We start from the raw sequence: 22,227 nt of genomic DNA, 5'->3' as shown, positions 1-22,227 counted from the left end.
CCACAGTGTCCCCAGCCAGGCCTTGGACAGAACTGAACAGAACTGAACGTGGCAGTGCGTTACCCCTTGCTCCTGACAGATTTGTGTCAGCCTCTCCAGCTGCTCATCTTGGATGACCTTGGCCTTCTCGTACTGCTGGATGACCATCTCCATCTCCACCTTCACTGGCAAGACATAGGCTGGAAGACAGAGACAACCCCATGAAAAACTTGGCAGTGGCAGGGCTTGAGCCGGGGAGGGGCCGACCCAGTATCCAGTCAGCAGCAGGTTCAAGGCCCAGGCTCAGTTCTCTTAGGATCTGGGGGTGGGGGATGGGGGGCAGGTAACCAAGTATCCAACAATATCCAGAAAGTACAAGAGGGCTACAACCTGAATTCATGGTGTCCAAGGTATCTGTTTTTCTCCTTTTCCATAGTAATAGAACTTTCAATTTTTTGGCTGTGTGCACAGCTGCCTAGAAAAAAGTCTATATTTTCCAGCCTCCTTTGTAGTTAGGCGTGGCCAAGAGACCACATTCTGGACAATGGGATACTAGTGGATGTGGCATGCAGCAGCTTCCAGAAGCCTTCCTTAAAAGGCAGCTGGGGTTGGTGAGGATGTGGGAATACCGGAACCTCACACACTGCTGGTGGGAATGTAGAATGGTGCAACCACTGTGGGAAACAGATTGGCAGTTCTTCAAAATGTTAAACACAGAGTGACCATATGACCCAGCAATTCCACTCCTAAGTGCCCAACAACAATAAAAACACATCCACATAGAAACTTGTACACGAACGTTCACAGCAACATTATTCATAATAGCCAAAAAGTGGAAAGAACCCAAATGGTCATCAACAGATGAACGGATAAATAAAATGTAGCACAGCCACACGAGGGTGTGCCGTTTGACAACACAGGGATGCCGTGCTCCTACGTGCTGATACACAGATGAGCCTTGAAAACGTAAAGGCAGACGAAAAGACCACATATCGTGTGATTCCCTTTACGTGAAATGTCCAGAATAAGCAAGTCTATGGAGATGAAAAGTAGATTAGCGTTTGCCTAGAGCTGAGGGGGATGGGAAGTGACTGCTGATGTGTAAGGAGCTTCTTTCCGGAGTGATGGAAATGTTCTAAACTTAGGTTTTGGTGATGATTGAACAACTCTCTGAATATACTAAAAACCATTTAGTTGTACACTTTACATGTGTTAATTTTATGGCATGTGAATTATATCTCATCAAAGGTGTGAAAAAAGGAAAGGCAGTTGGGGCCTCACTTTACCTCTTTATCTTTTCCTCCTTCCTCCCGGCTATGCTGAGGATGTGATGGCTGGCACTAGAGCAGCCGTCTTGGGCCATGAGGTGACTTTGAAAAGTAGGCCATGTGCAGCAGAGCAACAAAAAAGGAAGCCTGAGACCCTGACCACAGAGGGTGAGTGCCATATCAGCCCTGGACCCTCTACCTGCAGACTTCCATTGGAGAGAAACAAGCTTCTGTTTTAAGTCACTGTTATTCTGGGTCTCTGTTACTCACAGATGATCCTATTCATAACATACACACAGTGAGATGAGAAAAGCAAGCCTGGACTCTGAGTAGAAGAGCCCCGTCATCTCCCAGCCAGCAGCAGCCCCATGGACCCCTCCATTGGTAGCTCTCTGGGCTTAGTGGCTCTGGGCTCCTTGGATGTCCCAGTATCAATTCCTCACCTTGATCTGGCCTCTGCCCTTTACGCTCTTCTCACGCCTCCCAGAACCCAGCCCTTGCTGACTCTTCTAAAACCTTGGTCACATGCCTCTCTTGCCACTGTGTTCTAGAACCTTCCTTGCCTCCACTCTCCAAGTTCCCTTTCCATCATCCACAGCCTCTCCACCTCCAGATGTTCTCTGGCTGTCACAGGAATCATACAGAGAAGAGAAATCGGGACTTTTCTGTTTGCTTCCAGACTTGAGGGCAGACACGTGTCCCTGAGACCCATCTCCAGGCCCTGAGGCTGCCCCAAGCTGCTGCTGCCTCCTTGGACCTTGCTGAAGCCAGTTCACGCCCAGGGTGAGAGTAGTAAATTAACACCCATTCTATCGTGAGGCTCCTAGTAGCATGGCTACGCCTGATGTGTCAAGAAAAAACGGGGAACAGCTGGGAAGGGCGTTCAAACTGGGCCCGTCAAAATCCATTAGCGTGAGGGTGTTCAGCTGTCCACAGCTGGCAGAAAGAGCCAGAAGGCGCTGTTCCTGCCCTGAGGGGAGCGGATGTTCTCATGGACAGAGCCAAGAACAGGGCCCTGAGCGGATGTGGGTGGAGTGAACAGCCGAAAGAACACGGGGGCGTCGGGGGGTAGGAGGGCATCAGGGGTCCTGGGCTTCTCTTCTGGTTCAGAGCCTGATTTGTTGTGACCCTCATTTCTCCTGGCCTCAGTTTCCCCATCTGTCAAATGAAGGAAATGGACTAGATATCTCCCAGAGCCCTCCCAGCCTTCCAAAGTTGGACCCAACCACATTCCAGTGTGATGAAGACTCTGTCTTAAGGGCTCCCTGATGAGATGTCAGCATGGAAACCAGGACTGAAGCCCACATTATTCACAGGGTGGGGCATGGGGGTGGAGACCAGGGAGAGGGTGCCCACCTCTGGGCGACAGACCCTAGAGGCCCTTCTGCCTGCCTTGTACACATTGGGTAAACACTTGGAGTGTTCCTATGGCCAAGTTTCTATCATTAGAAATCAAAATTCAAGGCTGGAAAAGACCTTAATGTCTATCCCAGTGGTTTTAAAAGTGTGCTCTAGCAGGCCTGGCAGTTCCTTAGAGGTGCCTCAGGAGACAAGGCAGAGGGCAAGAGGGTGGGTTCTGGGTCCCCTCCACTCCGAGTTAGCCAAAGCAACTCCACTTTCAGTCTATTTCGCACACTGGGTTAGATTTTGTGGGAGAAAAGGCTTCCCAAGCCAGGGCAGAGCTGCTCAGGTAAGGGTGCTCCATGGGGAGGGCAGCCTCTGCCCCGATGGCAGCAAAGGTAAGAACAAAGCAGGAGCAGCTCAGACTCTTTCTGGGCATGGAGACCCGGGGCCAGGAATGTGTATCACCAAAGATAAGTGAAGCACGGTGGCAGGCACACACCAAGACACCAGAGGCGTCAAAAGCTGCTCTTTCCAAAACCACAGGCCCTGCTGTAAGCTCTTTGCAGGGCTGGCCATCCAGGTACATGGACACCTGAGCAGGGGGGTGGTTCCAGGCATAGACTTGGTTCTCTGTGTGCCAATGGTCTCATCTTCCACCCTGATGCTGGTGGCCATCTGCCATGTCACATGATCTCCCTCCCTTCTCAGTCCATAGCTCCCATTTCTGGAGCAGCCCCCTGCAGCCCCACCAGCCCTAATGTCCCCTCTCAGGCCACTCACCATCAATGACCCTCTTTACCCGCCAAATCCGGAGCATGATGATGAGGCTGATGGCGTCCCAGGGGCTCCTGGGCCCGTTGGCCACGGTGGATGCCACCATCGGGGCCAAGGATAGGATGATCACAGCCCCGTCAAAGACCTGTGAGGGGAGGCGTATTGCAGTGCTCTGGGCTATGCTGCATGTCTGGGACCCGAGACCAGTCAGGCAAAGCCACTGGTGCTGGCGACTTCACCAGGGGGCCTATGTCCCATCAGAAGGTCACCCCAGCCCTGGCTGTCCCTCCTGACCCTCCTCGGTGTTTCAGAGCCTCCCCCTCCTAAACATGCTCCTTAGCATTCTCTGTCCTCCAAGTGGTCTCAGCCCATCTCCAGCCCTTTGTTCAGATGACATTGAGCTGTCTTGTCCCTTCTCAGGATAGGATCCGCATCTGGTGTCTGGCCCTGGGCAGAGGCTGGGCTGCACAGCTCCGGCCCCACTGAATCCCTCACTGGCAAGGTGGGGGCTCAAGGCAGGCGTGGGTGCCTCCTTCCCTGTGGGTAGCAGGAGTCAGGGGCTAGCAGAGGGGGACCAGCCCACACGACTGAGCCCTGGGCCCTGACCCTCCACATGCCTGCCCAGCCTGGCCTAGGTCTGAGCCTCTCATGGCCAGGCCTCCTGTGTCAGCTCCCAAGCACGAGGCCCGAAGAGGCTAAAGTGTAGGTGAGTGGTGAAGAAGGCGTAGGCAGCAGACACTGACTGCTTTGCACTGGGCTGTGTGCATAAAACTGCCAGCGACAGCCAGGCCTTCCCCACACCTCATCCCCACCCACCGCACCCACCCTGTTTACATGAAGCAGACTGGTGACCCAGGCTGGGAAGAGCTTTTACAGTTTCCTATAAAAGCACAGCTCTCCCACCACTGGGCCATGTTAGAATAGATTTATTTGTTTTCAAACACATTTCAAAAGCTTTTCAAATTGACTCAAGAATAAATTTTAAAATGTTGCAAAATTTCAAGGAGTTTTTTCTAGAACATCCTTTTGCTGGAAACTACCTCAATTTGCCACTCGCCAGCCTCTGCCTCCTCCCTGCCCCACCCGACAGGCACAGCTGAAAGGACTTCCTTGATCAAGTGCAGGGAAGAGTAGGCCTCTTGTGGCTCCCACCCTGGGACGGATGGGACAGTGACATTTTCCAGCTTCCCGGATAGTTGCACTGGGGATTGGGGGGTGGACATTGGGTCTTACCTCAATTTTGTTTTCGATGTAGTCCCAGATTCCAAGTACCACAATCCGTAGAACAGTCTGAGGGGAGGAAGTGAGAAAAGAAGTTATTGCTCCAGTCTCTTCCCCAGCAGAGAAGATTCCAGAGCTCAGAATCTGGAGCTCTGCTCTCCTGTTCAGTAATAGGAAGAGGTGCCTGCTCCATCCCCCACCTTGAGTGCCCCAGCTCCGGTCTTCCTACAGCCCCATCTCGTGCAGCCCCTCTGCCTGCAGGCTCAGTGCCCATCCATCTTTGTGCTATCCCTTGGGCACCCCCTGGCACCAGCCCTCTCTCAGAACCCTTTGTGTTCATGGTACATATAAAATACAATCCAAATCCCTTGGAATGATACTCAGGACCCTGCCTCACTCTCCAGCATCATCTCTTGCCATGGTGATCATGCCGCAAACCACTTATAGATCTTCAAACACGCCAGCTCTCTCTCCTACAGCGTTGTCTTTGCATGTGGCAAAGACTACGGTTGACTTCCCTCTCCACCTCAAATCTCTTCTCTCCTTCTCCTACAATTATTGAAGCTTTGGCATGGTCACCCAGCTAATGACCACATTTCCCAGCCTTCCCTGTGTCCAAGAGTGGCCATGTGACTAAGTTCTGGCCAATGGCTGGTGAGCAGAAGTGCTCTGTACAGCTTCTAGGTTGTACCCTTGAATGGATTAAGCTCTTCCTCCTTTTTCTCTCTTCCCAAAGACTAGAACGTGGGTGTGCAGGTGTGGTGCTGAACCAGCTTCAACTATGGAGGGGTGGGCAATGAGATGGAAGCCTGCTGGTTCCCCACTAGCCCCAAGCCACCAAATCAGACTTAACTGCCCACCCAACCTGATCTTCCACGAGTGAGAAATGGACCCTGTCTGGTTTAAGCCCGTAAATTTTTGGTTATCTTGTTAACAGCAGCTTGGCCTATATCCTAACCAGCAGGGCTCTTTCGCCTTCTTGTCCTTCTGGCCTCAGCTCAAATGTCACTTCCATGGAGCTCTTCCACACTTTCCAGATCAGTTGGTGCATCTGTCCTCGGTGTTCCTATAGTTCTTGAACCATCTCCCTCCCACAGCGCTTCACTGTAACTTGCGGTAATTACCCACTCAATCCCCTGGTTAAGGCCCAGGAGACACTGTCTGATTTCTCTCTCTTAATCCCCAGCATAGAGTAGGCACTGAGTGACTATGCATTGTGAATGAATGGACAAATGCATGCATGAATAAGTAATTCCTAAATGCTGCTGCCTTCAGGAGTGGTTTCCTCACCAAGAATACATCTCTCTCCAAAGAAGATTCTTAAAAGTTGCAGAAAGTCCATGGATCACCAGCCACACTTAGGCCGCAAAAAGCCTTGGCTGGTAAAATCCACCTCTTCCCCATAAAGGACTATCCTGATTTCCACGAAGGGTGAGAACATGGGATGCTGGTGGCAGCCAGTTCTGTCACTACCTTTGAGTACACAAAGGAACATTCGGCAACCTGATGTCCACTCCTATACGGCTTCTCAGTCTCTGGATTGGTGGACCTATGCTTAACAGCAAGACAGCTCCCACGGGTGGGAAGAGATCTGGGCAGGCGAGGGATCCAAGACATCTTGAGGTTATGGCTCAGTAATGGGCTGGTTGTGTGGCTTTGGGCAAGTCAAATCCTCTCTTTGGGCCTCAGTTTCCCCTTTTGCTGGAGAGGTGGGTTAGATGATACAATTCTTATAATTATTCATGAGAATAACATCTGCCTTCTAGTATATGCCAATAACTGCCAGACGTTAGGCCAGCCCTCCTCGCATGTGATTCTCATTTTACAGAGAGGCTCAGAGAGGTGAAGGAAGCTGCCCAAGTTCACACGGGCCATCGGTGATGAAGCTGGCATTTGGACCCAGAGGTTTTCCGCTCTTCGCTATGTACTCAAGCTGTGTGAGACACATATCGCCCTGGTTTCTTCTGTGGCTGTCCAATCCCTCTAACTGTGCTGAGCTTCAAACTCGGTGTTTGTCTCCTCTGAAATGCTACATCAGCCACATCCGCCCCAAACTCCCCGTTCTGGGGCTCCCGAATCAATTTCTACTGCTGCCCTTGCTGCTCCTCCTCCTTGTCCTTGTCCTTCCCCTTTTAAAATTGTGGCAAAATACCCGCAACATGGAATTGACCATTTTACCGATTTTTAGTTTACGGTTCTTTCATGCTAAGTACACGACACTGGTGTGCAACCATCACCGCCATGAGAACTTTTCCATCCTTCCAAACTGAAACTCTGCACCCGTTAAACAATAACTCCATTACCCCCTCACCCAGGCCCTGGCCACCACTGTCCTGCTTTCTGTCTCTATGAATTCCATTATTCTAACAATCTCATGTAAGAGGAATCATCATACTTCTTTAAAAGCAAGGCTCTTCTTAGCTGGAAAGGCAGTGGCCCAGGGGTGGGTGGTGTGCGGATGCAGAAGGGAGCCGGCCGGGCATGGGACACAGCCAGCCATGGCTGCGAGGGCGGGAGGGCAGGACGGCAGCACACACGGAGCCTCTGTGTGCCAGGAAGAGATGGGGGTTTACGGTTTTATGGGCCAAAGTGGTGCCGAGTCAGTAAGCAGAGCAGCTGGACCACTGGCCCGTCCACATGAGATGCCTCCTCTGAGGCTCAAGCCCACGTCCTCTGGGAGCCTCACCTTCCCCGCCTGGCCCATGGAAGCAGAGCAGCAAGAGGCAGCTGCAGAGAGGGCTTGGGAACCCCTCCCAGACCAGCCTCCTGCTACAGATGGGGAAGCGGTGGCCTGAAGATGGCTGCTCCAAGTCAGGGTCAAAGCCAGAGCGAGAACCCCACCAACTGGCTTTTCCTCTGCAGCATCCTTCCTCACTCCAAACACCTTTACCAAGACCACCTGTCCATGGAGGCAGGGACCAGGCCACAGTGCCCCCCACCCACAGACCTAGCACGGTCTTACACCTCTGAAAACATGTGCTGACCAATCCACTGACTGCTGGTGCTTCTCAACCTTGCAGGCAAGGATTCCCTGCTTCAGCAACATCTGGAGATTTTGTTTAAAATGCAGATTCCTGGAATCTCACGGAGACCCAGGATATTGAACCTTCGAGCACAAAGCCTGGAATACACTTTTTAAAAAAACTCCCCTGGGGCACCTAACAGAACCCCAGGGATGTGTAAGGTAAGGCAGCCTTGGGTTACAACAGGAGACCACATGCACAGTTGCAACACGTAGAAGGAGCATTAGATTGAGAGTCAAATGTCTGGTCCTCTCACTAGCTCTGACTGTTCTTTATTAACCAGGTGACATTGGCCAGATCCCTCCACTGACCTAGACTGAGAGCAGAACTACCGCCTCTCATGCTGCCGGCCTCCCAGTTGCTCAAGAGCTCCAGAGGGAAAGTGCTTTGCTAACTAAAAATACAGGGCAACAACGCAGGATTATTTTGTTACCACCCCCACTCTTGGCCTGGCAATCCTGCCCCCAAGAGCTGCAAAGGGCTTTGAGGGAGGATCTGAGGAAACTGGAGTCCCCAGCTCCAGCTGCCTCCTCTCCCACCTGGGACTAAGGGTTTTCAGCCCCTTTCATTCCAATCTTGCCTTCAGGAGGTTGCTCTGATAAGCAAGAAGGCCAGAGCCTTGGCAAAACCTCAAGGATGGTACCATTTATTATTCGCTACGAGCCAAGCTCTTATACCTTTTGGTTTAGTGAGCAGAGTGGGGGCTGGACACCCTGCGGCCTGCAAAGCCATCCCCAAAGTGGGGTCCACCGGCCAGGGAGAAGAGAGGGCACACATCCAGCCCCCAGCCTGCAGCCCAGAGGGGTGGGGTTAGGTGGTGCGTGGCTCTGCAGGCCAGCCTAAGAAACACCCACAGTGGGTACCAGGCAGCTGGAGGCTGACCCTTGGTGCTTCCTCAAGAAGCAAAATCTACTCTTGGGCAAGTTTTCCCTGGAGTTAAACTAGAACATCAAGAAGGAGACATGGGTTCCAGGATCAGAACTATAAGGCAAAAATAAGAAATGTGAGAAACCTTTGTGGGGCTGAAATTGTCACCAGTCTTGAACTGGTGAATAAAAGAAAGGTATGCCAGGTGACCAGTGCTGTTTGAAGGGTGACTGTGGGGCATCACAAGAACGCCCCCTGGGGTTAGGCATTGATAAAACAAGAGCAGACCGACAAGACTCCTCTTTCACTCCTGCGTGCTCACTACCCCCAAATCCCTGGGGTTTGTGGCTGGTGACCCATGGAGATTCCTCCTCCTGGGGTGGCATCTTCTCTAGGGGTCCAAAGGTGACTCTCCCTGACCAGACACAGTTGCTCGCCCCTCCAGGGGCTCTGGGCTCACAGGCAAACTGACTGCATAGTCTCTCCCTGGTGCTGTGCTCATCCTGGCCCCAGATTCCCAGCTACTTTAAAACAGTAGGCCTAAGGCCTGTAGAGCGTGGGGTGGTAGACACAAGAACATGTGATGTCAGTCAATTAAATGACTTAGATCAATTGAGTGCTCACAGCGCATGGAGCACTGTCCCAGACCCTGGGTGGAGAGGAGAGAGACTGAGGTGCACAAGACGTGCAAGGTTTACTTCTGCAACTTCCTCATGTCACGTGAACATTCTCAAGTCTCCTAAGAAAAATCCTCACCGACCCCATGTCTCCCTTAAGCCACGGTCCCCCCCGTGCCCCCAGGCATGGTCTTGAAAAAAGGCATTTCCACTTAACCTACTGCAATCTGACTTTAGCCCCCTCTGCTCCAGTAAAACTGCTCACTCCTTGATCGTTACCAATGACCCCTTTGTTGCCACAGCCAGTGGATAACATCCTGTTATTTGTCTAACTTAGGTCAGCAACACGTGGCACCATTGACTGTCTTGCTCGTAAAGTGCCCCTTTTGTTTCCGGGATACCCCACACTCTGGGGTTTTCTCCTACCTCCCTGGCTACCCCTTCTTGGTCACCTTTGCAGATTTCTTTTCCTCTGTCTACACCAAAATTGTTTCCCAAGGCTCCAATTTCTTCTCTCCTCAACACCGCCTCCACGGACAATCTCACCCTTGGCTTTGGCTGCCACCCAATACTCCACGTCTTCAGCTTAGACTCATCTCTTGAGCAGCACTTCCCAGCTCAGCAAATGGCATCACCACCCCTTGCCAATGAAACCAGACCCCTAGCAGTCTGCCCACCTGCTCCCTCACACTCCCTACCCACCCACCCACTCACTCCCTTTCCATCAATTCCTAAGTCCTCCCAAGTTTAGCTCCTTCATCTCTCTCCAACTTGTGCCTTTCCCCATTCTCAATTCCACTTTCCTGGTCCAAACCTTTCACCACCCTAAGCTGAACCATGTCTCCTATCTGGTCTCCAAATTCCAGTCTTCCCCCTGCCTCCGACCCCTGCTCTACACTGGCTGCTGGGGTGATTTCTTTAAACTGTGTTTCATCATGTCCCTCTCCTGCTCTGAACCCTCCAGGGACCCCCCTGCTGCCTTCAGAACAAGACCCAAACTCCTGAGCAAGGCATTGAGGGAGCTTCGAGATCTGGCCTTGCCTGGGTTCCCAGGATGTCTCTCACCATTTCCCCTGCCATATCCAACACCCAGACACACTGTATTCACTCATGCCTCTGTCCCTTGCCCATTCATTGACCCCTACCTAGCAGTCCTTTCCATCCCACCACCCACCTGGAAGCTCACACATCCTGGAGCAGGTTGCTTGTGCTCCGGAGACCTCTACGACCACTGGGGGGACTTACACTCCCTGCTCTCATTCCCTCATTATCCACGTTTGCTCAGCTGACTGTAGCACCCTGAAGCTGGGCCTGTGTCTTAATGATCAGAGCAGACTCTGACTCCCCAGTGCTTTCTGCAGTGCCTGACAAAGAGTAATCACTTGACAATGTTGGCTGAATAAACAAATCAACAAGAGCTTCCATTTATCAAGTGCCTCTTCTGTGCCAGGATCTGTACTAAGAACTATGATGGTTCATTTTATGTGTCAACTTGACTGGACTGCAGGGTGCCCAGATATTTGGTTAAACATTATTTCTGGGTGTGCCTGTGAAAGTGCTTCCATAAGAGATTAGCATTTGGATTGGTGGACCGAGTAAAGCAGACGGCCGTCCCCAGTGTGGTGGTGGCCACCATCCAACCTGTTGAGGGCCTGAACAGAACAAAAAGGCAGCGGAAGGTAGAATTTGCTCTTTCTGCATGAACCAATTCCGTATTTTACATACACAAGGGCACTTCAAAAAGTTTGTGGAAAGAATTAAAAGATAATACAAACTTTTTCATGAACTTTTTGAAGTACCCTCATGTATATGTATGCATGTGTATATATGTACATATGTATATATGTACGTATGTGTCTATATAGGTTTGGTTTTGTTTCTCTGGAGAACCCAAACTAATACAGGAACCCAAACTAATACTTTCCCTCTAAGATGGGCATTTTTAACTTCTCATAGATGAGGAAGCTCAATGCTTGGAGAAGTGAAGTGTCTTTTCCAGGACACACAGCTGGCAAGAGGTTGAACCAGGAGGCTCAGAGCCTGGGCCTGACTGTGCAGGCTGGGCCTATTCTTCCCTCTGTATCACTGGCCCACATGAATGAACTGGCCTCTCGGGTGAGAAGTAAGTCATGACCACTGGTGACACATGGAAATGGTGACAGGTGAGGGCAGAGGTGGTGAGGACTTTGGGCGTGAGAGGAGCAGGTGGGGAGGAGGTGCTGGCAGCTTCACTGAGGACGTGTTGGGATGAAACCACCTCCATGGGCTGCAGGAACACCTGTGAGTTTGGCTGAGAATCCATTTCCCTTCCTACTTCTAGGAAGCTGCTTCTAGATCCATGCTGGGGGTGCTGAGAAGGGGCGAGTCTTCAGGGCTGGTACCATTTATCACAGCAGAAACATGGGAACAACCTAACGTCCGAGGTGAGGGCAAACTAGGGACCTATACACAATGAATGCAGCCACTGAAAATGGGGGAGGAGAGCGCCAAAATGTTAGGATTGGACAAAGCAGGTGGTGGGCACACAGGCGTGCAACAAATGATTCACTATGTTTCCAGTATGCTTGAGCTATTTCCTAATAAAAAAAATGATCAGGTAGAATGCTCCTACATATGCGGGTGCTCAAAAACATGAGTGGAAAAATAGAATTAAAAGATAATACAAATCTTTTCATGAACTTTTTGAAGTACCCTTGCAATGTTGCTATAAAATAATCTAAAATAAGATGGAAAGACATTTACAAAATATTAATGAACAAAACAAAGCAAGTTCTAGAATGTCAGGTTCACTATGATCCCATTTTTCTTAGGGAAAAGGTATGTATATATAGGCACTGGAAAAGGCTCACTGGACATAAACCAAATTAATAGTCGTTATCTGTGGGTGATGTGACTTCTGCTTTCTTATTTTGGCTTATCTAAGTTTTCTTAATTTTCTGCAACGGGCAGAGTTATTCTCATAAACATTGAGAATATTATTTTCTACATCAGGTTGATGAGATGGAGTCTCAGGGCTTACCCTAGTGTAGATGAGGTGTGAGAAGTCACCAGGGACCCAGTCTTTGGACTGTCCACTTGGTGGTCTCCCATCTCCTTCCGGATGTAACCCTGATGGCCCAGTCTCAGGTCTCAGTCTGCTTCTGAGGCCAAGTGTCAGCGAGGATGTATTTTTTTCTTCTAGGTCTCTTATCTAGGAGTTAGAAGTATTAGCTCAGCTCTCTCCACTTGCCTGCATTGGTTGTTGCTGAGAATGCTGTGGCAGGTGGAACATTCTGGGCCTGGGATTATTCCTAGAATCTCAGAGCTGGAGGGAGGGCCTTAAATATTATGTTGCATGGCCCAACCCCCTGCCAAGTTTAAATCCCCACTCTAGTAGCCAAATGAGTCAGCCATCTAGCCTGAGCTTGCAGACTTCTACTGACAGCGAGCTCGATACTGTCTAAAGTAGTACATTCCAACTTGTTTAGAAAATTCATCTTTATATCTGACCAGCCAGTTCCCTAAGATCATTGTCAAAGTCAAGGGAAATGAAAAAGTGAAAACGAGATTCTGAAGAACAATTTCTCATAATCATGTTTAACTTATTCACTCCTTCCATGGTGGGCGCTATAGGCCCAGCTCTGTGCCAGGTGACAAGGGGAGACAGAAGACTATAATAAGGCTTTGTCCCCCTGCTCACAGCCAAGCTGGGGACAAAACCTGTGCCAAAGGAAGTGAAATGACAATGGGTAAAGAGCTGAGAGGAGGGGAGGTCCCTGTGGGCTGGGGTGGTCAGGACAGGCCACCTGGAAGGGATGAAGATGGGGAGGTGAGCCGAGCTTAGGAGGAAGGCACGGACTCGGAGAGGCAGCGGCCAGGTGGGCAGCACAAGCCTGAGCAATTTCAAAATAAGAACAGAGTGTGACAAGGCCACGACCAGCCCACGTGGCACCTTTGTGCAAACAGAAAAAGGCACTCCTACCCTAGGACACATCTATCTATTGGAAAACTGTTCTAATATACCAACGTTTGAAACCTAGACATTTGATTGCCATCTTCCATGAAACTGTTATAATAAACAAACAAATGTACGGTGTGAGCTGAACCCCCTTTTGCTGTCTACATGGCTTCACATAGTGGCATTGATTTTTTTTTTTATCTCTACACAATTACCAAGGGGGCCTGGTGGAGGAGTTCTGGAACAAAGGGCTCTGGGCAGTGGCAAAAAATCAGCAAGGAGTCACTACAGGTGAGCTCTTGTGCCAGTCTGGCCAGGGGCAGGGCGACAGCAGGGGGTGGGGGAGCAGCAGGACCAAACCTTCTAAAATCAAGTCAACCCTTTGGGAAGTCTGCTGCTCTGGGATCTTACCCATTTCTTCCTCCTGCAGAGTCTTTTCACGGCCCTCTCATCATCCTATCCGGCTCATCCTGGGCGGGGTGTGGGGCAGCCTTGCTCACTTTATTGATGGGACCAGTGAGGTCAGAAGAGAAACCATGTGCAGGGGCTCTCACAGCTGCGGAGAGGCAGGCCTGGGGCCCCGATCGCCCTCTCTGAAGCTTGGAGAGGGAGAGGGAGAAGAAAATCTCCATCCCTAAGGGTGAGCAGCGGCTCCACCTCAGCTAGGGCCAGGAAGGAACCCACAGCACAGCTCCAATTCCTTCATGTTACTGCAGGGGAGGTGAGGCACAGAGAGGGGCAGTGACTCGCCCAAGGCCACACAGCAACTTAGTGACCAAACTGGCGCTCTCTTGCCCAGTTCTGGTCAGACACTGAGGGGGAAGCAAGTCCATCCTTCATCTCTCAGAGCAGAAAGTACAGCACCCTCCTCTCGCCTCCCACCTGATGACTGAGGCTCACCAACCAGGGCTTTCCCAGGAGGAATCTCGGGGTGGCTGGGGACGTGGAAGGATGAGGCCCTGGCTCAGTGTGACTTGGCAGTGGACTTCCCTTGACAAATGGTGCATGTCACCCAGCAGGCCAGGCTTCCTCCTGACACAGCGCAGCCCGGGGGCAGCTCCAAGAGACGACTTTGGGGAAAAGGAGGTGGCTGTAATAGCTGATGGTAAAAGAAGCCTTCATCCGCCAATGAATGGATAAATGAAAAGTGGTATAGCCTTACGGTGTATTATTATTTGACATAAAAAGGAATGAAGCACTGATACATACTACGATGTGGATGAACCTTCAAACACGCTGAGTGAAAGAAGCCAGACACAAAAGGCCACATATTGTGTGATTCAGTTTATATGAAATATTCAGAATAGTTAAGCTCTTAGAAACATAAAGCAGATGAGTAGTTGGCAGGGGCTGGGGTGAAGGGGGAATGTGGAGTGAATGCTGACGGGTATGGGGGTCTCCTCTGGGGGTGATGAAAGTGCTTTGGAACTAGGTAGAGGTGATGGTTGCACAACACTGTATGTACTAAATGCCACTGAACTGTACATTTTAAAGAGTTATGTTATGAGAATTTAGCATCTAAAGCAGCAGCAGGAGGGAAGGGAAGAGAGTGGGGGAAGGGAAGAGTAGCAGCTGTCCACACTGCCCTTGCTTCGAGGCCCCTGTCTAGACAGCAAGCTACAGGTCAGCTTCCTCCTCTCCCAGGGAAAGAGCTGGGGCTGCCTGGGCCTTTTCACATCCCAGGGAAGGGGCCAACATCCCAGGGCCTGCAGTGGGTGCTGCTGTGGGGAGCTGGCCTTGGCTGGGAGGCCCGGAGAACTCAAGCAGTCTCAGGAAGAAGAGCAGCGGGCTTCCCTGGTTCCAAGTGGCCAGCTGGGCCTGGTTTCAGCCAAGGGCAAGGCTGCACTTTGGAAAAATCGTTTGCACAATTCTCCATCTGGATTCCAAAGGCTCTGTTTGTTCATGGTGCTGCAGGGCCACGTGGAAGCGTGATGACCCAGCCTGACCTAGAATACCAGGGCCCAGGAAGCCTTGCAGGCATCCACTCTCACCTGAGGCCTCTGCAGAGACCCCACCCCACCCCCTGCCACTGCCACCAGCCTGCCTGACTGAGGGGACCCACTTTCACTACTTTGAGAAGCATCTGTCTCACAGTGGAACAGCTTGGCCTGTTTGAACAGATATCCTCAAATTGAGCCCAAACGAGCCTCCAACCCCTTCTTTAGGCCTGGCTCCCTCCTCCGGGGCCCACACAGAACAAGGTAGCCCATCTTCCTGAAGCAGCCCTCAGAGCTCTGGGCAAAGGCTGAGCAGAGGACTGCTCCCACCTAGGGGCCTGCATCTGTTCCCGCCTGTCATTCCTGCAGGCCCTGGGCAGGTTTCCACACATCTCCAGGCCTCAGTTTCCCAACTCATAAAATATCCTACCCTCCTTCCAGGGCTGTCCTAAGGCTCAGTTGAGACAGGGGGTTGAATATTGCTCAGGGCCAAGCAAAAACCTCCAGGGCGGCAGGAGCTCCTTGGGTCTGATCTTTCTGGAATTTGCCTGTGAAATAAATAACGCCCACTCGCTAAGTCCTAGAAGGCTTGGAGTGACCTCTCACCCTTGGCCCATGGCTGAGCCCCTCGGTATTGACCAAGAAAGAAGGGGCCAGACCTGAAGGGGTGACATTTATTTCTCTAAGGTGAGGAGGGAACGCCAGTCATCCTGGGTCTGTGGTCACAGGTATTGTTCCATCAGACCTTTTCTTTCTCAATTCCTGGCCCTGGCCCTGGCATTTTCCCCAGACTACTTGGTCCCCTCCTATCCTGAGGTTTCAAGGCCACAAGGGATACAGTGGCCAGAGACCTGACTAGGAGCCCAGAGCCCTGGGCCTGGTTTTGGCCATGTCTGGCCTCCTCGTCTGTGCAGTATTTTCGGCAGGCAAACATGCAGGCCTGATCCACTGCTGAGGGACATCGGGCTCCCCCCGCTCTTCCCATTAAGTGCCCCAATCACTGTGAAGGGCACAAACACTCCACAGCTTTCTACCCTATGGGGTGGGGGACCTCAAAGAGACCGTTCTAGCACCGAGGCTCTGATGCTTGGTTCTCCTGGGCCCTCTGTGTGACCATGGAAACCCACACTCACTTGCTGGGCCACCTCATCCTGAGGCCCCTGGGCACCAGTTTCTCCACTTGCGCTGGGCAGGGAGTGCTAGGGAGGCACGTCTCCCCTGTAACTCCACTGCCTGTCTTCTCATTGATGAGGTCCAAGGTAAGGGAACCAGCCATTCTCCCCCAGCCCCTGCAGACCCAGCCTTCCCTGCTGAGCCTTGGGAAGCCCCCACCCCTCCCCGGTTTGGGGGTGCATGTGGGGAGCTCTGAGGTTGCGATTCCTTTGCACAGGGCCTTGTCTGTTTCAGGTGGTTTGTCTCCGGCAGTGACAGGAAGGGAATGCCAAATTAACGCTGGGTAATAAATTCTGCAAAAGCCAATAAAACCAAAGCAGAGGGATAGAGGGGAACAACCGCAGCAACTGATTAAACATTTTTGTTGGCAGTCACACACACACGGCACATTTTCCAAGGTTTGCATCAAGGAGACATCTGGCCGTGGCCCATGTGTTTGTGGGAGGGAATCCCCGCAAGCAGAGACTGCAGGCCAGGGAGGGAAGGACCCTCACAGGGGCACTAAGCTGGGGAGCAGGCACTCTGCTCTGGGGGGCCAGGCCCTCCAGGACAATGGTCTCGGTGAGCTGGTCGGGACACTTCCCAGGAAGGCAGTGTTGGGATCTGCCCCCAGGGTCTGAGCCTCAGACCCAGGCTTGCTGGCCAACTCCACGCGCTGCAGGAGCCGAGGAGGCCTGGGGAAGAGTATGTTCTGTGCTTGGAATGTGCTGCCCAGACTCACATCCCGCACCCAGACTCAGGATTCTGGACTTGAGGCTCGAGGTCCAGCCCTCCCCTGATTTTGGGGGAGAGAGAGCAGAGCCATCAGATAGGCCAGGGCTGGCCCACAGGAAGACCCAGCACTCTTGACTCCTTGGTTCCCTGCTCACACCGCAACCTACACTCTATCTCTGGACCTCTGCCCTGGCCGTTCCTCCTCCTCAGCGTCCTTTCTTCCTTCAAGGCCCCACTGTGCTCTGGGGCCCACAGTCCCCTGTACCTGCAGTGTAGCAGTTCATGTGCGCTCTGTGTGCGTGTGCATTCCCAATAGGCCCTGCGCCTCACTCATTTCTGCCTCCTCCCGACCCCCATTTGCTGCACCACGCTAAAAGGCTCCACTGGGACTCTGCATGGGCTCATGTGTAGCTATGGCGGGGGGGCAGGGGTACAGGGTGGAGTAGGACAATGGCCCACTTGGGCCATCCTCAGCATTGTTAGGAGGAGCTGGTTTTCCACATGAAATCTCCCATCCTTCAATGACCACCTACAGCCCATGGGATAAAGCCCAGCCTTCTCAGTCCTGCTGGGAGGCCCTGCCTGCAGCAGCCCCAAACCAATGCCCTCCCCTCAAATGCAGGCCAGAGTATCACTGTGCCAGCCTGGAAACTGCTCAGAGGAAGTGGCACTCACCCCCATGTAAAAATAGAGTGTGCTGGGATCTGGGTTTCCCAAACATTTCTGTGCCCACACTGGGCTGCTCAGCTCCTACACTAAAACCCAGCGGCCGGGGAGCCTCTAGTTAGCTCTTTCCTCTCACTTTGCAGATGGAAATATAGACATGGTCTTTATCAGCCCACTCCAGCAACACTGAAGGACAGCCACGCTCCCTGACCCACCACTCCAGAAATATACTCCTTTGCTCACATTGAGGGGGCGCATCTCTCAGCCTAGTCAGACCCTGTGTCCCTGCAGGACCAGGTCAAGTCCACTGCCCAGCCCTGTGACCCCATGCCTCTCTGCCCTCTGCATGCCAGGCTCCCCACCTCCAGGCTCCCTGGCTTCAGCCTGGCCTTCTACCTGCTCCTTACTGGCCATACCAGCCCTTTGCGCTCCCTCAACTATGTCACACTTGGTCTCACCTTCTCATCCACCACTCACCTGGACAATACCGGCTCATCCTCTGAAATTCCACTCAGGCGTTACCTGTTTGGGCCAAACCTCCCTGGCTGGGCCGACAGCTGTTCCTCATGTGTCTGTGCCCCGCCCCCGTGCCACCTCCTAGCGCAGAACTTGGTTCCCCATATCGCATCTCTTTCTTTGCAGCCTCAAGGGCTAGCAGAGGGCCTGATACCAGGAGATATTTACAGAAGCAAAGCTTGCTTTTCTCAGATTCCCTAAAGAGGAGGTTATAGGGCCTGAGTCTTTACCTACCTCTGAGAAGAACACGGATAGAATGACCAGACTGATCCAGTGAATGACGCCAGCAAACTGGAATGCGCTGGAAACTGCAACAAATAAGGGTCAATTTTAGGAGCAAGGAATTAGGTACATTGCTAGAAAGGGCTTCGCAGCATCAAGGCAGACCTCTGGGACCCCAGAGCCTGCTCACATGAACATTTAGACCTGGTGGAAATCAGGTCAGAGAACAAGGGCAGCTTTAAGTGGTGTCGGCGATGGAGATGGCAGGAGGTCTGTGGGCCAACGCTGCTGTTCTCCTCTCCTCCAGCCCAAGGGGGCTGCCTCCTTCTCCCCCACAGGCTGCCTCTCTGAGCTCCTGCTTAGTCGTTGGTGGGCTTTGTGCTGTTGGCAGTCTCCAGGAGAGGAGCCCTCCAGAGGGGCTTATGAAGACCTCGTGGCTTTCAGGCCTGGGTAGACAGCGCCAGTGCAGTCTGGACGGGCTTTCAGAAATCCACACCACAATTCACCCCAAAGTGCTGTGTATGGTTAGTGGGACTCAGGGTAAGCTTACACTGACTTTTCATCCTGAAAACTCTGAGCGGCAGAGATGGTGGTGTCGGCCAGGGTCTTTTGGAAAGAAGGCTGGAGCAATGACTGGGAGAGGGAGCTGCACATGGGGAGGGGGTCTCAGCCTCCCCACCCAAAAGTGGCAGAGCCAGTGGGCTGGGGTCTGCTAAACTTCCAAGTTGCTCCACTTGCCTTCCAGGTGAGTGGGGACAGCCATCAGCCACTAAACACCTCCACACCATCTTCTACCAGTCAATCCTTGGAGTTAAGACACTATCTTGGGAAGCTCTTTTAAAATACAGGAAGCCACGACCAGCCTCCAAACCCTAGCATGGCATCTTTTATCAGCTAGAGAGGCCAAGGGCAGGGTGCTGGGGCTCTGGACAAGGGTCAGGTGATCTCTGATGGAGAGTGGGTGGGAGGGATGCTCCCCAGAGGGTAGGCCTAAAAGAGATACTGGCAGACACCCTGGGACTGGCCTGCATAGCACCCTGTTCAGAATCCTCTGGGGGCCAGCGGGAAATACCCAGTGCCTTGGGCAGGGAGGGTGGGTGGGTGGGGGCTGGCCTGAAAGAGAGTAACCCACAGCCTCTCCCGATGCTCTGGAATCTGCAAACCCTGGGGGTAAAACCAGGTCATAGAGCACATCTGAGGAGAAGAGGCTGCAATACCAGGTTCCAGGTGGGAGACTCTGAGGTCTCCTGGCTTTGGGCCAACATGACCCTTAGAAGATGAGCCCCAGAGACCCCATGGATTCTTTACCATCCCAGGCCACGTGAATACCAGTGGGAACCAAGAGGCTGGGGCCCGTGCGACTCCGCAAAGACCTACAGATGATTCTGAAAACATAAAATCTCTCCCCATTATTTCTGAAATGAATTCCTGTGCCTTTTTTTACGGTTTGCTTTAGAAGAGCAATAAATCTTTGATTGTCCGTTTTATGGAATTTAAAATGCCTTTTATGAGCTGCTATTGGATCTCCCACCAAAATCAATCTCCCGGATACTTAATTTTAAGCAAAATTCCAGTGTCGGCTGGGCTCTCAGTTCTACTCAATGCCTTGTCACAACCTGAGCAGCCGAGGGCCCTGAGTACACTCCATCACAGGGAGAGAAAGCCTCCGTTATGGTCAGGTCTCATAAAAAGCAGACAGTACGGATGAGTGGGAGGGAAAGTCTACAACATGGTTTAATTGAAGACAGGTTGAATGTAAAACCAGTACCGGTCACTTTACGCTGGAAGATACTTTAATTGGAACCAAGGGGCCACCAGGTGCATAAAACCCAACTAGGCTTACCAGGCAAAAGCTATTCTGTGTTCACTATCATTTTCTCTTAGAGAGCAGAGAAAGCTGATGTGACTTGGAGGGAGCTTTGACAGATCCCGAGTACAGAGGATCCAGAAAAGGAATCGGGGCATTTGAGAAAACAAGCCCAAGATGACCCAATGGGTCTGGGGATAGCCGAATCTATAGTCCTGGATTTTGCCAATAGCAGGAAAGGAAATGTCTCTGAGGCCAATAATTTCACCTTTTTATCTGTACTTGAATGATCCACCTTCTGAATCAGGGATATATGGGGAACCAGGAGCTCTACTAGAAACCACTCACTCACCCAAAGCCAAGAGTCCAGACTCTGGTGCACCAAGCAGAGGTCTGCAAGGGTGAGGGGTAGGAAGCAGGCCCCCCACTCTGACAGGCATGTTGCCATGGGACATCCAGGACAGAAGAGATAGCAGACAAGCCTCCTACTGCCATATGCATCGGGCTCCCATAAATGTGAAACTAGGACAAACACCAAGAGGGCCTATGGTGGGAAGAGAACTGGCCAACCAGTTTAAATGATCTGGTGGCTTGAAGTCCCAGCTCCAATGCCTCTTCCTTAGGGCATACCTCTCACTTCTCCAAATCTTAATTTGCCTTGTATATAAAATGGGGTCATATTAGTCTTACCCATCTCCTAGGATTGCTGTTAGGGTCAAATGTACAGAAAAGTGCTTTCGAAACTATCACGATATCTATAAATAACACTGCCAACTTACAGCTGTATAAAAATGCAAGGAATCTTATCATCACTGTGGTTGCTGTCATTATTCGTTTCTACAGGGTGAAATGCCTCCATAAATGGGAATTCTCTTTAAGTTACAGAAAATTCCAAACTGAAAAATTCTAAATGGGAACAATAGTAAAAAAAAATGCATACAGGGGTCCCCAACTTTTTTTTTTTTTATCTCATCAGTTTCTGATCATGGAATGCTGGGAAGGGGGACTGAAGAGGCCACATTGGGCAGAGAGGGGGAAACTGAGGCTGGGGGTGAGAGAGAAAGATGCTGCCAGATGCACTTCCTCTCCTGCAGTATTCCCCAAGAGCCACAGGGCCAGGGCGTGGCAGCAGCATCATCGGGCTGGGGGCAGATCACACTGTGCTGGTTGGGGACCCCTGGTGTGCAAATACACACTGAATATTGACATCATACGTATTTGCATATGTATCTCTCTTGCTACTCACACTGGAGAAGCTTTATATCTATTAGAAGTTCCAGAGTCAGGAGAATCACCACCAATATTACACAGGCTACCAGGAAACTGTTGAGACTTGCACTGAGCAAAAATACCTGCCACACGGCTGCTCTCTTCCCACAGCACGGCTTCAGCCAGTTAGACCTGTGGGGACAAAAGTGGGGAGAGGGGGCTGAGAGCAGGAGGGGACAAGGGGGGAGATCCCGGCCACAGCCCTGCTCTCAAACCCACCAGTGTCACTCTTCCTGGGCTCTACTTGGCTTTATGCTTCCCGAGAAAGCACAGCCTTCCTCCAGAGGCCACTGGGTAGAGCCACAGAGAGTAAAACGCCTCACTGAGAGATGGAGCTGGGTTTATGTGCTGACCATGGCAACTCGTGGCATCTCTCTGTACTTGTCTCCCCATCTTTAAGATGGCTTGACACCAACTTCTGGTAGGTTAGTAGAGTCTGCCTATGTGGAAGTGCTATGTGACAATGAGCTGTTACTGTTATACTTCTGTGTATCTCAGAACCGAGCACAGGCTCTGGCATTTAGGAGAATCTCAATTTGCCTTTAAGAAATGCTCAATGAATTAGTGAGTGGATTTTCCATTTTTCAGCTATAAAAAGGAATATTTGAACTAGATTCCTGTTTTTCAACGTAGGTTGTATGAAACATTGGTTCCACAGAATGTTAAAAATGTTACATGATTTAAAAAGGTTTCCACGATGGAGTAAGTTTTGGAAAATTCAGGTAAACGAAGTTAAATGGATATTCTTCTCTGTGGGACATTTCAGTGACTTCAATGGGCTACTGCACATCACCATGCTCCGACAAGGATTACAGTATCGGTGTTTCCCAAACTTGTTGATCCATAGCACCCCTTTGTCACAGAGCAACTGGCGGGACTAGCAGCATTTCATG

The 22,227-nt window shown here is 51.5% G+C and overlaps 1 protein-coding gene across 1 annotated transcript in view; it reads right to left on the bottom strand.

The window, feature by feature from the left end:
- TMEM266 (transmembrane protein 266) overlaps positions 1 to 22,227 on the bottom strand; it is a 67,425-nt gene that overhangs the window by 26,345 nt on the left and 18,853 nt on the right. Inside the window, exons 3-7 of the mRNA XM_063088415.1 lie at positions 21,312 to 21,466; positions 18,271 to 18,344; positions 4,599 to 4,655; positions 3,372 to 3,510; positions 64 to 179 (exon numbers count right to left, since the gene is read on the bottom strand). Coding sequence (XP_062944485.1) covers positions 64 to 179; positions 3,372 to 3,510; positions 4,599 to 4,655; positions 18,271 to 18,344; positions 21,312 to 21,466 — 541 coding nt within the window. The remainder of the gene's footprint in view (positions 1 to 63; positions 180 to 3,371; positions 3,511 to 4,598; positions 4,656 to 18,270; positions 18,345 to 21,311; positions 21,467 to 22,227) is intronic.

This window comes from Cynocephalus volans, chromosome 3 (assembly GCF_027409185.1).
Source record: "Cynocephalus volans isolate mCynVol1 chromosome 3, mCynVol1.pri, whole genome shotgun sequence".
NCBI classification, from domain to species: domain Eukaryota; kingdom Metazoa; phylum Chordata; class Mammalia; order Dermoptera; family Cynocephalidae; genus Cynocephalus; species Cynocephalus volans.
The sequence above is the reverse complement of the archived record's forward strand: the minus strand, read 5'-3'. Positions and strand labels throughout refer to the sequence as shown.